Source organism: Caloenas nicobarica, chromosome 2, assembly GCF_036013445.1.
Source record: "Caloenas nicobarica isolate bCalNic1 chromosome 2, bCalNic1.hap1, whole genome shotgun sequence".
In the NCBI taxonomy this organism is placed as follows: domain Eukaryota; kingdom Metazoa; phylum Chordata; class Aves; order Columbiformes; family Columbidae; genus Caloenas; species Caloenas nicobarica.
The window spans coordinates 140706342-140719109 of NC_088246.1; the positions used below are offsets into that span (position 1 = coordinate 140706342).

The following is a 12768-nucleotide window of genomic DNA, read 5'->3' on the forward strand; positions in this document are numbered from 1 at the left end:
TTTATCCAAGCACACCTGCCAAGTCCCAGACATCGTGTGCGGCCCTCACAGATGTGCAGCACCTGATACTCCTTTACTACATCCCCTACAGCTTGGCCTGTCTACAGCTATCAGGTGTCACGCAACAGACAAAACTGGTCAAATCTTGTGCAAAAAGAGCCTGGAAGGAAGAAAAATTTGCCTGCATAGCTCCCAGCCCAGTCTCTCCTCTATTGTGTGACTACCGCAAGTGCTGGTTACATGACCCGAAGACTCACATGTCAGGAAACAAGAGAAGTGAGCAGTCTTTCAACAAGTGGCAGCTTCCAGCACTTGGCATTTGCAGAATACCTTCAGTACAAAACTGAAATGGGTGTTCAGAAAAAAAAAAAATTATTCAATTTTATACAGTGTAGAGCTTGCAATATGTAATGCTATTAGGCTTCTGTAAGTTAAATTTTATGGCAGGGCAAGAACCTTAATAATGACTCTTCTGAGCTATATATTCACCATCTGGGTTAGACACCCTCCACAGTTTGTAGGTAGAACAAGTGAGATATAGTTAGAACAGCACATTAAAATGCGACAAAGGAAAGCTATCAAAATGTATGATGTACATCTCATTTGGATTCCTATCCAGAAGTACTGATGGAACATAGATTTAGAAAAGCTGGTATGACATTAAACCACTGGGTACATTTCCAAGTGAATGCTTTTGCGTGGATTCTCATTTTGCCGTCCTTCCTGGCTTTTGTTTTGGTGAGGGATCTGCTGCAGACTAATGCTGCGGGCTAGAAAATTTCCAGGCATATCATCCAAGCAAAATGAAAGTCTGAAGTTCTTGCCTTGCCCATTTCACAAACAGAAATAGTATTATAAACTTCCAAAGCAAAATAATGGAGGAAAACCGCGGTCACATATGCACTTAGCAAAACTGTTTCAAGTAGTTCCCTCTGACAACAGCTGAATGGCATTTTTGAATAGAATTATTTATACAATCCCTGCTGTCTCAGATAACTGACATGGAAGTATCACTTAGGGTCTGGGCTACAAGTTGAAAACTTTGTGCCATCTTACAATACCTTCATCAAATGAACATTCAAGCTCAAATTTTACCTTACTTCACATTATTTTAATTTTATGACTTCAGAGTGGTGTGTAACATGCAACTGAAGAAACCATAGGAAGGGAAATCAAATACTTAATACCACTGCTCTTTCCAACAAAATAATTTTATTTAATGACATAGTAACTATTTTCACATCTAAAAATACGATAAATTCTGTACTGAAAACCAATACAACAAGCACTATTTCTGCACATTTAAAACTCCACTTGGGCAAAGAGCTGTCCTATCCCACCATTCTGACCAAGGCCAGAAACAAATAACTACACTTGAATAAACATGATGATTTCACGGGAATGCTCAGGTTCCCATATATATTTACCAATAAAGATTATCTTTGAACATTTCCAGTGCTTGGAGTGCAGTCTTAATGTCGTTAGTGATACAATCACCTGACAACAATCTCTGTCCAGAAAGCGAGCTCTCTTTGTACAGCTCTTCAGGCTAACAGAAGAGTGAGGGATGAGGTGACCTAGGAGAAATGCTGACTAATGTCAATAGATATTCGTGTTAATCCTTTTTTACTTCTCCTACATTCTTTCGTCTCAATTCCTTCCTAGTCTCCACTTTCCAAGTGCTCCAGGCTGTCTTCTTGCCACAAAAATCACTAGAACGGATGTCTTGAACTTTCGTTTCTGCACGATTTGCTCCACACACTTGGTAACGCAAACTGCTCCAGCAGGGGTGACTATTTTTGCTGGTTTGTTTAAAACAGGGTGCAGGAGACATGCTCCTTCTCCAAGTCACATAAGACTCTGTCTCATGAACTGAGACGGGTCTTAGTATTTTCCCTGCTTCCTGCTCACAAGTCACAAGCCTAACTTGTTCCTGACATTGTGGCACAAGTTCAGTGCAAATCCAGGCCAAAAGAGCATCCTGTGGGGCTACTTGGTCATGAGTTTCAAATGGCCTTGGAACAGGCAAGTCAAGGCAGCTTAGCACTTTTTGAAATGCATCCTTCTTCAAGAAAAGGAATGGAAAATAGGTTTATTCTTCTCTGGAGCTTGTTAATAAATTACATCCTATTGTTGGGGGTTCTTCTCCTACCATTTCAACACGGATGTTTCTCTGGGAATGGAAATCACCCAGGCCCACCTGAAGAAAACCCAGGAACACTTACTGCTTAGAGTCCACACAGGGTATCTCTGCACAGAGGACAGAAAGACAAGCAGACCTCTTCCAGTACTGATGGAGCATCAATCAACTGGTCCCTCTGTCTCCTGAACCTGCAGTTTTAGACTCAAGCAGTTGAAACTTCAGCCTGAAACACCAGTTGCACTGAAAACAGTACATGACCCTAAATATGTCTATACCATTATGCCAGGTAGTACCTCTCCACAGCCAGCTCACCTCTGAACCTACGAGCAAGGTGGCACGGGGCGCTGGAACATGCACTCCAGAGCAGTGGCACAGCACTGCGTACACGAGCGCTGCCAGGCCTGCAGCCATGCTGCTGCTCCTCTGCAGTTCTAAAAAAACACTCGCAGAGAGGCAAGGTGAGCGGGATGCGGAGGACATTATGCCTCTGGTCACTACAGGGATCTGCTCTTTCAGAGGGGTACAGACAAAGCGACAGATTCAAGAGATGACTTCTATAAGAAAGACCACTTAAGTTTTTGGAAAAGCTCAGAAAAAGAACAGATTGACAATATATAGATTTAGGGCCATGAGCAAAACTTCAAAAAAACAGAAATGGCTCTGTATAGAATTGCACAAAGTAATTAATTTGAATTTATCTGTACAGTATCACATTCTGCATAGCAAAAAATACTGACAGACTTCCCAATTTGACACACTTTTCAATGTAGCAATTGCCAGGACTGGTAATCCCTTCCTTCCTCTCTGCCTGCCCAAAACTCAAATCCATCTCCTGTGTTATTTATACATAATGAAAAGAAAGAGCTCGTAAACTACAGTGACATTAACAGTAATCAAGAAAATTCACCGAGTAACATGATACTGGAAGTAGTTTTATGATGTTACTGGAAGAATGGAGTGTGTTGAAACAGGACAGTTACGCTTTCTGAATATGTAGTATTTTGAAGTGAAGCTGAAGTGAAAGCTAAGTGAAACTGAAAAAATGCAAACTTGAACGCCAGTGGGGATATACATTTTCTCACTCTTTAAAGCCTGAGCCTTATTTCCCTTGAAAAAATGACAGAAGAGCCATATACTCTTCAGAATCTCTTTAAAATTGCACAATATTTAATAATGGTACAATAACTTGTTCACCTCTTGCAGTGAAGGCTGAATGGAAGTCCAAGAAATTCACTGTGGTAAAGGTCCTGAGTCAGCAGAAAGTGCTTTGAAGAAAGCAGTAGGAACTGGAAGGAAATTTCCAGCACCTGCAGTTTTTGGCTACTGGTGGGTAAAATAAAGTTTTGGGGTATGCTGAAACCTTCAAGGTGAGAGCTGATCTTGCAGTAATTTTTTAAAGAGATCTACACCCACTTGCTCATTAACAGCTACGAATAACGCAGAACAGCAGTATTAATTTCTATGCAGAAATTCATATGCTTGTGTATCACGGCTGCATCCCAACCCACCACTTGGGAGACCCAAGATTTTGCAGACACGGGAAATAAGGTGCTCTGCTAGGTATGGGGAACAGCCTCAAGGTGCTTTGCCCCATGGCTAAATCTGTCAATTTCCTCTTCCTTTAACTGAGTATGAGCTTTAACCTCATTTACCTTCCAGCAAGCCTCCAAACTGGTTGTGCCTTCTAATAATTCAACTCCCCCTACTGCTTGCAAGACAGTTGAGTTGAAAAAAAAAAAGGTTTTGGGTTGAAGTCTGGGTGTTATGATCTGTTTCTAGATATAAGTATTCAGGTTTCCATCTGTTCTCAGAAAACTGTGTGGGAAACAATTGCATCTACAACCTGTTTCCACACAAGCAGGTACCACACGCAAGATGACTTCATTCTGCATGTTTACCGCAAACCCACCGAAGCTGCTGGTCTGTTTGGAGGTCGGTTAATTCATTAATGGATCTCCAGCTGCACTGACAAGCGTATGCTCGTGCTCCTTTCTTCTTGATCATCTTCGCTCTTAGTTTACTGAGCTCAGGCATATTATTCCTGTCAATGGAGTGAACTCAGTTGAGGATCACGCATTTTTTTTTTAAAGAAAAAAGATTCATGAGGCCATTTCAATTCAGAAAAGCTCTTAAGAACATTTCTGAGTACCACTGTTATGAATGAGTTTAGGGATATGTTTAAATTCTGTTTTGAACACAATCCTTTCCTGAGACCAGTCTTGGTACATAGTTGCTGTAGTCTCAGATCAACTGGAGACTGATGCTTTTGTAAACAATGTTCTCTGTCAGATTTAGAGACCCTGTGTGAGACTCCAGAGGAAGAGCGGGGAAGAAAACCAGGTAGAGCTAATTCTTGTGTTAAGAAATTACCAAAAGTGTTTTATCAAATTTACTGTTAAAATCCCTATGCAGAATGGGAACAATTAGAGAGTTAAACTTTTCATCAGGAACTGTTACCCAGGATGGTTGTTTAAGTGACTGAAATGAAATGGCCATAACAAAACCTAGATCAAACCACAAATAACTCCCGTGCAAGCATCAATCACAACAAATGAAAAATCAGCATGGCTGGCTATTACAAAACCAAGTTGTTTCAAAAAACAAGTGAAGAAAATTTAGCATTTTAACTATCCCTGTTCTCATGACCTCCCCCTGACCACCAGTTACTGGCCACTGAATTGCTCAGAAACAACATTAACAAGCCCAGATAAAGAAAGAAAACCCAAAACACACATGGAAGGAAGAATTTTTAGAAAAAGAGGTCAGACACTTATTCATGGAAAGCAAATGTTTCATCTTCAAGTTTGCTTTTAAAAATTCAGATTATTCTAAATAAATAGCTAGATATCTTGCTAAAGATTACAGATTTTAACCAATGTTCCAAGTATCTGGTAGTGATGCCTTTCAAGTCTTTCTAAAAAAAAATTTATTAATTTCAAGATCTCAGAAGCAGAATAATTTAGACTTTAAGCAAATAAAAGAAGCATATTTTTATTTAACATTTCCAGCTACCAAACTCATCTCAGAAGACTAGTGCAGCACTGTATATTTAATGCTGCTTTAAACATTGGGAAAATCATAGAATAGTTTGGATTGGAAGGGATCTTCAAAGGTCATCTAGTCCAAACCCCCTGCAATGAACATAAGATTTTCATTCAAAGAAAAACACAAATTTTGAAACTGGAAGGAAAATACAGGAAAAACCTAACATGTAATACAAGAAAAATAATGGAAAAGGAGATGATGTATCCATTACTGTTCTACTACAGCTGTCACACCTCTGGTGGCCAAACACAATCTGAGTACAACCACTACCTCCATCAGTTAATGGGCACATTCAGACTGCACTAAAATAAGAGGAATTGAAATTTGATGTCTGTATTAGGAGCATGCCTACTACACTACCCTTCACTAAGTCTTGGCATTAGATACAGTTTTAGAGAAACTGGAAGTAAGAACTCCTTAAGTCTTCAAAAAAATTGAAATAATTAAAGTCAAAGACATGACAATATAAGAAGAAAAAAGAAGTCCCACCCTTCATTTAATCATACTTTGCTTCAAAAAGAAGTCTGTTAAGAAACAAATGTATTTGATTTAATACTTGATATTGGAAAAAAGAAAATCTGATTGAAGCAATCACAGTCTGTGTGACTGAAGGTATGGTGAGAAGTTCATGCCGAACAGTCTGCATTCATTTTGTAGGCATGCTGGAATGGCACACCAGAGGCCAACCCATCACACAGACTGTCTGCTTATTTCAGTAGTGAAGTTGCCTTTTGATTAATGAAACTTTTTAAAAGCAGAGAGGAAGAGTGATGGGGTAAATGGAAAGGTATGAAAACAGATTATAGGACGTGTTTCATCCCTCCAGACTTTCCTACCTGATCACCAAACAGGTTGCATGTATTCTCCTTTTTAGGTAACACAGGAGTGCTCAGGACTTTTCATCTTTCCAGTTCCTATCAAGCCCCAAAACACAGTAACATGATACTACTACCAAACCTACCTCAGACATACCTGAAAAAAAGATAATCACAGGACTGATCCCAGATGTAATCATTGAAAAGTGACACACGGAAGTCACAAGCAGTGCAACGTAGTTGATCACACGTTCTGGTCAAAAAAGAACAGAAAGTTCCAAGAGCTTATTACAATCACAGAAGCTACACAGACCGTAACGGTTTTAAAGTACAGCACTTGCTCACATATACTAGAAGCAAGGTTGCCCTGTAACCTTATGTTTTTTTACATCTCTGGTTCATTCATTATGGTACATGTTTTAACGATATGATCATGTATTATTTTTATGGGTTCCTAACCTCACTTGAACACATAAATAAACGGATATTCTCTGGATATATTCTCTTTGGTCTTCCTCACTGGTATGGCATCTGACCGGCATCCAAATATGCATCAAGTGCATAAGTACTTACCAAAAAAAATCCCATATGGAAATGTAATAATGTTCTACAGGGTGCTGGGGATAAATCTCTAAAGTGTTATACCTCTCCTACTAAGTTCAGCTGCAGCTGCAAAGCACTCTGGCTATTTTCAGTTCAGGCTCCGGGATGATTTAAACCAGCCCACTTAGATAAGTGACATACTCGGCATCACACAGAAAGCTGGAGAGAGGCAGGGAAAAATAACAATACAGCGGCAATTTCCTTAACTACATGGTTTTGATTTTTGGAGTCTCATGTCTCATTTGCCTACATCTTTCAACTCCTCAAACAAACAAAAGATCTCGTGGTCAACAACAGAGGACTGGAAGGAACTAGCTGACTCCAACTGCAGTTACAGGCAGCCACATGTTTAGATCAATGTAGGGCTGTCCTGTTGAGTTCAAATGCAAAACTCCAGAAACATGTGTATGAATAAAAATAATGATAAAGAAAGTAGAACTATTTTTTTTACGTTTCATACCTTTTTGAAATATTCGTTCCTATGCCATATGGTGAAGAGCTTCCACCTAGGTACACTGGACAGCACCTATATGGATTTCATGAAAAAATATTAAATTATACCATGACCTTTTGGAGATAGTACTACAATGATTCTCCTGGTTTAAGAGAATGGTATTTCTAAACCAATATTTATTAAATGTAGGCAAAGCATCCAAACGCTATAGAATTTTAAAATTTCATTACCAACACGTTCAAAGAAAAACACTACGACAACATCTCTCTATACTAAATATATACGGGACTATATATTGCAGCATTTGATAAATGTGTATTTCCATAAGGCAAAGGAAGCTGTTATTCAATAACTTAAATAATTAATAAATTTATAATAAATAGGTTTTGCCACATGAAAGCACATTAGTAATTCTTCAAAATTATCTTTGTATTTATCTTTTTCTTTAAAATGAATGCTTCCCTAAGTACTCAGTTTCTTTCTTAGTTATTGTCAACACAAATTAAACAACGGCAATATTATTAGGTGGACAACAAGCTATAATCAAGCTATGTTCAACTAGCCAAGACATTTTTCACTTACCTTTTCCTATAAGCCTGTACAACAGCACTATTGCTTTCTGGTGTGAAACTTGCAGAATTAGACTTCAATTTCTATTTAGAAACAACCAAAGAATAAAAGGCACCATTACAGGAAGGTAACAATATTCTGTTTTACTTAAAAAGCAGGAGCCAGAAAATCTCACTTACAGAAGAAGGGGACTAAGAATTTGGGAATTATCTTGCTTGTGTTTCTCTGAGGCTCTTTAAGACAAAAGCTGACGAAGTAACAAATAAATGGGGAATGAGGCCTCTCTTCCCATACCAAATTCCCAACTCTGCCTGATGGAATTCAACACCACATGATCACTTCGACTTTACAATCAAGACTTAGTATTTCATGCCCTCTTTTTAATAATTATGCTTTTAAAACCAGTTTTAAATTAGGAACTTTCTCCCTTGGTGTTTTTGAGCTTTTGTTTTACTGAAAACATATCAAGAACTTCTATTATTCAGAACGTTGAAGTGTTTTTGAAGTTTGCTATTTGCAGTGCATAAAACAGGTTATTTGAAATCTTGAATGCTAGAATTCTAGATCCTAAATGGGAAGTCCTTGGGATATAAATGATAAAATTATACAAATTTACTGACATAATTCTTTCTGACTCAGACATATATATAGTGGTATACAAGTGTCTTTTGTTGGTTCACCTTTACTCACCTAAGAAATCAAAGACAAAAAAACCAAAACTAATGTCACTCATGAAAATAAGAGGATCTGCACAGGGGGTTATGAAGCATGAATAACACAATTTTCTTCCGATGATACCTAAAGGAATATCTATTTTCAATGTTTTCTCTCACTCTGTCTTGACAACGTAAATTTGTGGTTTCATCTCTGTCTCCTGCTGTCAAACAACCGAAGTCATTTGCAGATGATACAAAATAGGGAGCAGTGGTTTGTGTGCCAGACAACTGCACTGCTATTCAAAGGGACCTCGACACACTGCAAAAATGGGCTGAGGGGAATCCCTGGAAGTTCAACTAAGGGGAAATGCAAACTCCTGCCCCTGTAACTCATGCGCCAGAACACACTGGGGGCTGACCAGCTGGAAAGCAGCTTTGCAGAGAAGGCCACAGGGAATGCGGTCAGTGATAAGCTGACCACGAGCCAGCAGGGTACCTTTGCAGCACAGAAGGCAACAGCACCCTCCCATTAGGAGGGACATTGCCAGTAGGTTGAGGGAGATGATCCTTCTTCTCTAGTCAGCACTGGTGAGCCAGAGTCATGGAATCATTTTGGTTGGAAAGGACCTCTTGGGATCATCTAGGCCAATCCTCCTGCTCAAAGCAGGGTCAGCTTCAGCAGCTTGCCCAGGACTGTGGCCAGCTGCATTTTGAAAATTTCCACAGATGGAGACTCCACAACCTCTCTGGGCAGCCTGTCCCGGTATTTGACCACCCTTGCAGTAAGACAGTGTTTTCTTGTGTACAGATGGAATTTAATTGCCTCTTGTCCTGTCACTGGGCACTACAGAGGAGCGGCGGGCCCCTTCTTTACTCCTCCCATCAGGTATTTACACACATCGATAAGGTCTCCCTGCTGCCTTCTCTTTTCCAGGCTGAACAGTCCCAGCTCTGTCAGCCTCTCCTCACATGAAAGATACTCCAGTCTCTTGATCTTCTCCATGGCCCTTTGCTGGAGGCCCTCCAGCTCCATCTCTCTCTTGTACTGGAGGGCCCAGAACTGGACACAGTACTCCAGATATGGCCTCATAGACACGTCTGGAGTGATGTGTCCAGTACAAAAGAGACATGGACATAATGGAGTGGGTCCAGCAAAGGACCACGAAAGTGATTGAGGACTTAAGACCATCTGAGATACAGGTGGAGGCTAAGGGAGCTGGAATTGTTTAACCTGGAGAAGACAAGGGTCAGTAGAATCTTATCAATGTATAAGAATACGTGATGGGGAAGAATAGACACAGCCAGACTCTTCTCACTGGGGCCCACTGACAGGAGGAGAGGCAATGGGTACAAACTGAAATTCAAGAAATTCCAGTTAAACATAAGAAAAAACTTCTTTACTTCTTGTGAGGGTGGTCGAACACTGGAACAGGTTACTTAGAGAAGCTGTAGAGTCTCCATCCTTGGAGATATTCCAAAGCCACCAGCACATGGTCCTGGCCAACCAGCTCTAGGTAGCCCTGCTTGAGCAGGGGGCTGGACCAGATGACGTCCAGAGATCCCTACCAACCCTAACCATTCTGTGATTCTATGATATTTGACAGTATGCTCTACCTTGAATTAACATTTCCTTTAATTGTCTCTTACTGCCTGGGTAAGGCCATCTCTATATATCTCTCCTGTTCCTCACTATAGGAATGTTGCATTTTCCTTTCTGCTTTATTTCCAAGTTATCCTACAGCTTGTTTTAGTTCATTTTTTGCTTTAAAACAGTTTTAGTTTCTCATCCGTTCTGCATTCTCCCCGACTCCTACTCACCAGAGGTGTTTTGGCAAAGCTGCTGTCATTACAGATCTCATCAATAATGTCATCTATATCTTCTTCACTGCTGCCAGCACTCATCAACAGTTTAGCTGACCTGAAAAACAAACAAATCAGCCTTCATTTTGTAGCATGATCAGAGCAGTTCTAAGAATTTTAAGTTAAAACATAAAATTAGTTGCAGCCTTTTTCCTCTAATATTTCTGTAGTATCTAAGGTAGGCCATCCAAATCATGACTGGACAGATGTAAACTGCAGGATGATGCCTTGTTGAACTGTCCCATCATAGGTCTAACTTTTGCTTGCTTCTTTTATTTCCAACCGCTTCCAACCCTGAATAAAGCTACAATAATATAACCCACGCTGCACTTACTGAGCAACAAATTGGACAGCCCTGATTTTTCACATTAATCTTCAGCAGTGGGAATATAAAAAGGTTAGAGGGAGTTCTCTCCTCATGTTATACAACTGCAAGGGTTCTGAGGAATCCCTGCCAAACTGTACGCATTTAGAGAGATCACCTGCACTTTGCTTTCACTCAAGTGAGGAGTCTTGTCACTCAAGTCTGCTGTTTGCTAGCTCTTTGTCAAAGAAAGGGAGGAATGTAGTACTGCTGCATCAACCAGTCAAGAACAAGTCTACTCCTGAGAAAGAAGAAAACTGCGATTTTTAAAAAATACTGTAAATAGACTGACTAAATTTAGGTGCTCATCTAACCATTATGCAAACAACAGGTAAGTCCAGTAATGTGCCCAAAGGTAGGGGGATTGGTCTTCTATTAGTCATTTGGCTCCTTAGGATCCTTGCCTGGGACTCTGAGATGTCCACTGGGTAAGCGCTCAGCAGCTCACCTGTGGAGACATCGGGCCAAGCCTCCCTGGTCCACAGACCTCCCAACCGGAACCTGGGACACCTGTGAGGGCTGGGATGGAAACCTGAGGGCAGCAAAGACACCTGTGAGGGCTGGGATGGAAACCTGAGGGCAGCAAAGACACCTGTGAGGGCAGGGATGGCAGCAACGTGGCAGTGCCTTGGCAGTCCTGTCAGCACCGACCCTGTCATGACTGAAACTGTTGGTACTCAGACCGTCATTTGGAAAATTGTGAAATTGGAATTGGATACATGAAAGCGTAGGGTGTAAGTTATGTGCTTACTGCGGAAGATATGGTTAGTAGAAAAAGTATGAACAGAATACACAAATGACTTAAGTATCAACAGAATAAAATGTTCTATAATACCATTGCTAAAGTTCTTCCTGCCATAAATCACAAAATTTATAGCTACTTTATGTATCATGAGGTCGGTTATGGAGCTAAGTAACCCCTGATCCTAACTCACAAGCACATTAGCGCAGCTTTTAACGCCATATTTAATCCGAGGTTGGGACACTCCCGAGAGACAAAGGCCATCTGAACCAACTCGGCTCATCGGCACACGACTTGGTGGTTTAAAAACAAGTAAGACAGGGGCCAGCGGATGACCTCCGGCCACCGTTTCGGTTCCCGAACCTCGGTATTTTCGGTTCCCGAGGGGTCTCGCCGGACGCCGACCCCTCCGGCCCCACAGTGCGGGGGAGGGCCGGGCCGCGCCGCCCCTGCGGCCGCCCGCTCGGCGGGGAGCGGGGTGAGGGCGCCGGGACCGACGCAGGACAGCTGACCTGCCCTCCTTCGCCGCCGACTTCTTCTCCTCCTCGCCACCGCCGTGCCGCGGGCCGGCTGCCGTCCCGCTCCCCGGCAGGCGGCAGAGCCGCCGCTCCACTTCATCCAGTAACTGGTCCAAGTCGTCCGCCATCTTGCCGCCGCCAGCGGTTGCCACGGCGGCGCCGGCAGGGGTGGAGTCTCCGTGCCCGCCGGGGTCTGGGGGTGCCTGTGGGGTGCGTGCGGAGCTCGTCGGCGGTCTGGCCCTCGGGCAGCGCCGCCTGCCGCCCCGCTACCCCCGGGACAAGGGAGTGAGCGAAAAAAAAAAAAAAAAAAATCGATACAGAGCTGTGAGGCTCTGTCGTAGTCGGCAGGATTCGAACCTGCGCGGGGAGACCCCAATGGATTTCTAGTCCATCGCCTTAACCACTCGGCCACGACTACGCATGCTAGTAACTGTTTTCCCGCCATGCTACCTCTAACAGCCCGCGCCGAACCGGGCGGAGCTGGGCTGAACCGGGCCAGGCCGCGCCGCCTCACACCGGGCTGAACCGGGCCGGGGCGCCCCGCCTCACAACCGGCTGAACCGGGCCGGGGCGCTCCGCCTCACACCGGGCTGAACCGGGCCGGGCCGCGCCGCCTTACAACCGGCTGAACCGGGCCGGGCCGCGCCGCCTCACACCGGGCTGAACCGGGCCGGGGCGCCCCGCCTTACAACCGGCTGAACCGGGCCGGGGCGCTCCGCCTCACAACAGGCTGAACCGGGCCGGGCCGCGCCGCCTCACACCGGGCTGAACCGAGCCGGGCCGCGCCCCCTCACAACGGGCTGAACCGGGCCGGGGCGCTCCGCCTCACATCGGGCTGAACCGGGCCGGGGCGCTCCGCCTCACAACCGGCTGAACCGGGCCGGGCCGCGCCGCCTCACACCGGGCTGAATCGGGCCACTCCGCCTCGGCTGGCCGCCTCAGGACGGGTCGCAGGGTCCCGGCCTAGCCGCGCCGGGAACGTTTCGGGGTAACGTTAC

The 12768-nt window shown here is 43.4% G+C and overlaps 1 protein-coding gene and 1 non-coding gene across 2 annotated transcripts; both read right to left on the reverse strand.

Annotated features, from left to right (window-relative positions):
* Positions 1-737: 737 nt before the first annotated feature.
* CFAP418 (cilia and flagella associated protein 418) lies at positions 738-11898 on the reverse strand. The gene is made up of 6 exons (XM_065629090.1): positions 11765-11898; positions 10105-10204; positions 7643-7713; positions 7067-7132; positions 6161-6256; positions 738-4184 (listed from the first exon to the last, which is right to left on the reverse strand). The coding sequence occupies exons 1-6, from the start codon at positions 11896-11898 to the stop codon at positions 4025-4027; spliced, it is 627 nt and encodes a 208-aa protein (XP_065485162.1). The 3' UTR covers positions 738-4024.
* A 208-nt stretch (positions 11899-12106) lies between these two features.
* On the reverse strand, positions 12107-12188 carry TRNAS-AGA (transfer RNA serine (anticodon AGA)). The gene has a single exon. It is a non-coding gene; the product is annotated as a tRNA-Ser (tRNA).
* Positions 12189-12768: the final 580 nt, after the last annotated feature.

What these genes read in the sequence shown, in the direction of transcription:
- CFAP418 (XM_065629090.1), bottom strand. Translation starts at nt 11,898, where the DNA reads ATGGCGGACGACTTGGACCAGTTACTGGATGAAGTGGAGCGGCGGCTC. An exon ending in GCTTTGCCAAAACACCTCTG is followed by an intron (nt 7,714 to 10,104) that starts GTGAGTAGGAGT and finishes GTTTCTAAATAG; the next exon opens with AAATTGAAGTCTAATTCTGC. An exon ending in TGTGATTATCTTTTTTTCAG is followed by an intron (nt 4,185 to 6,160) that starts GTATGTCTGAGG and finishes CTCCATTGACAG; the next exon opens with GAATAATATGCCTGAGCTCA.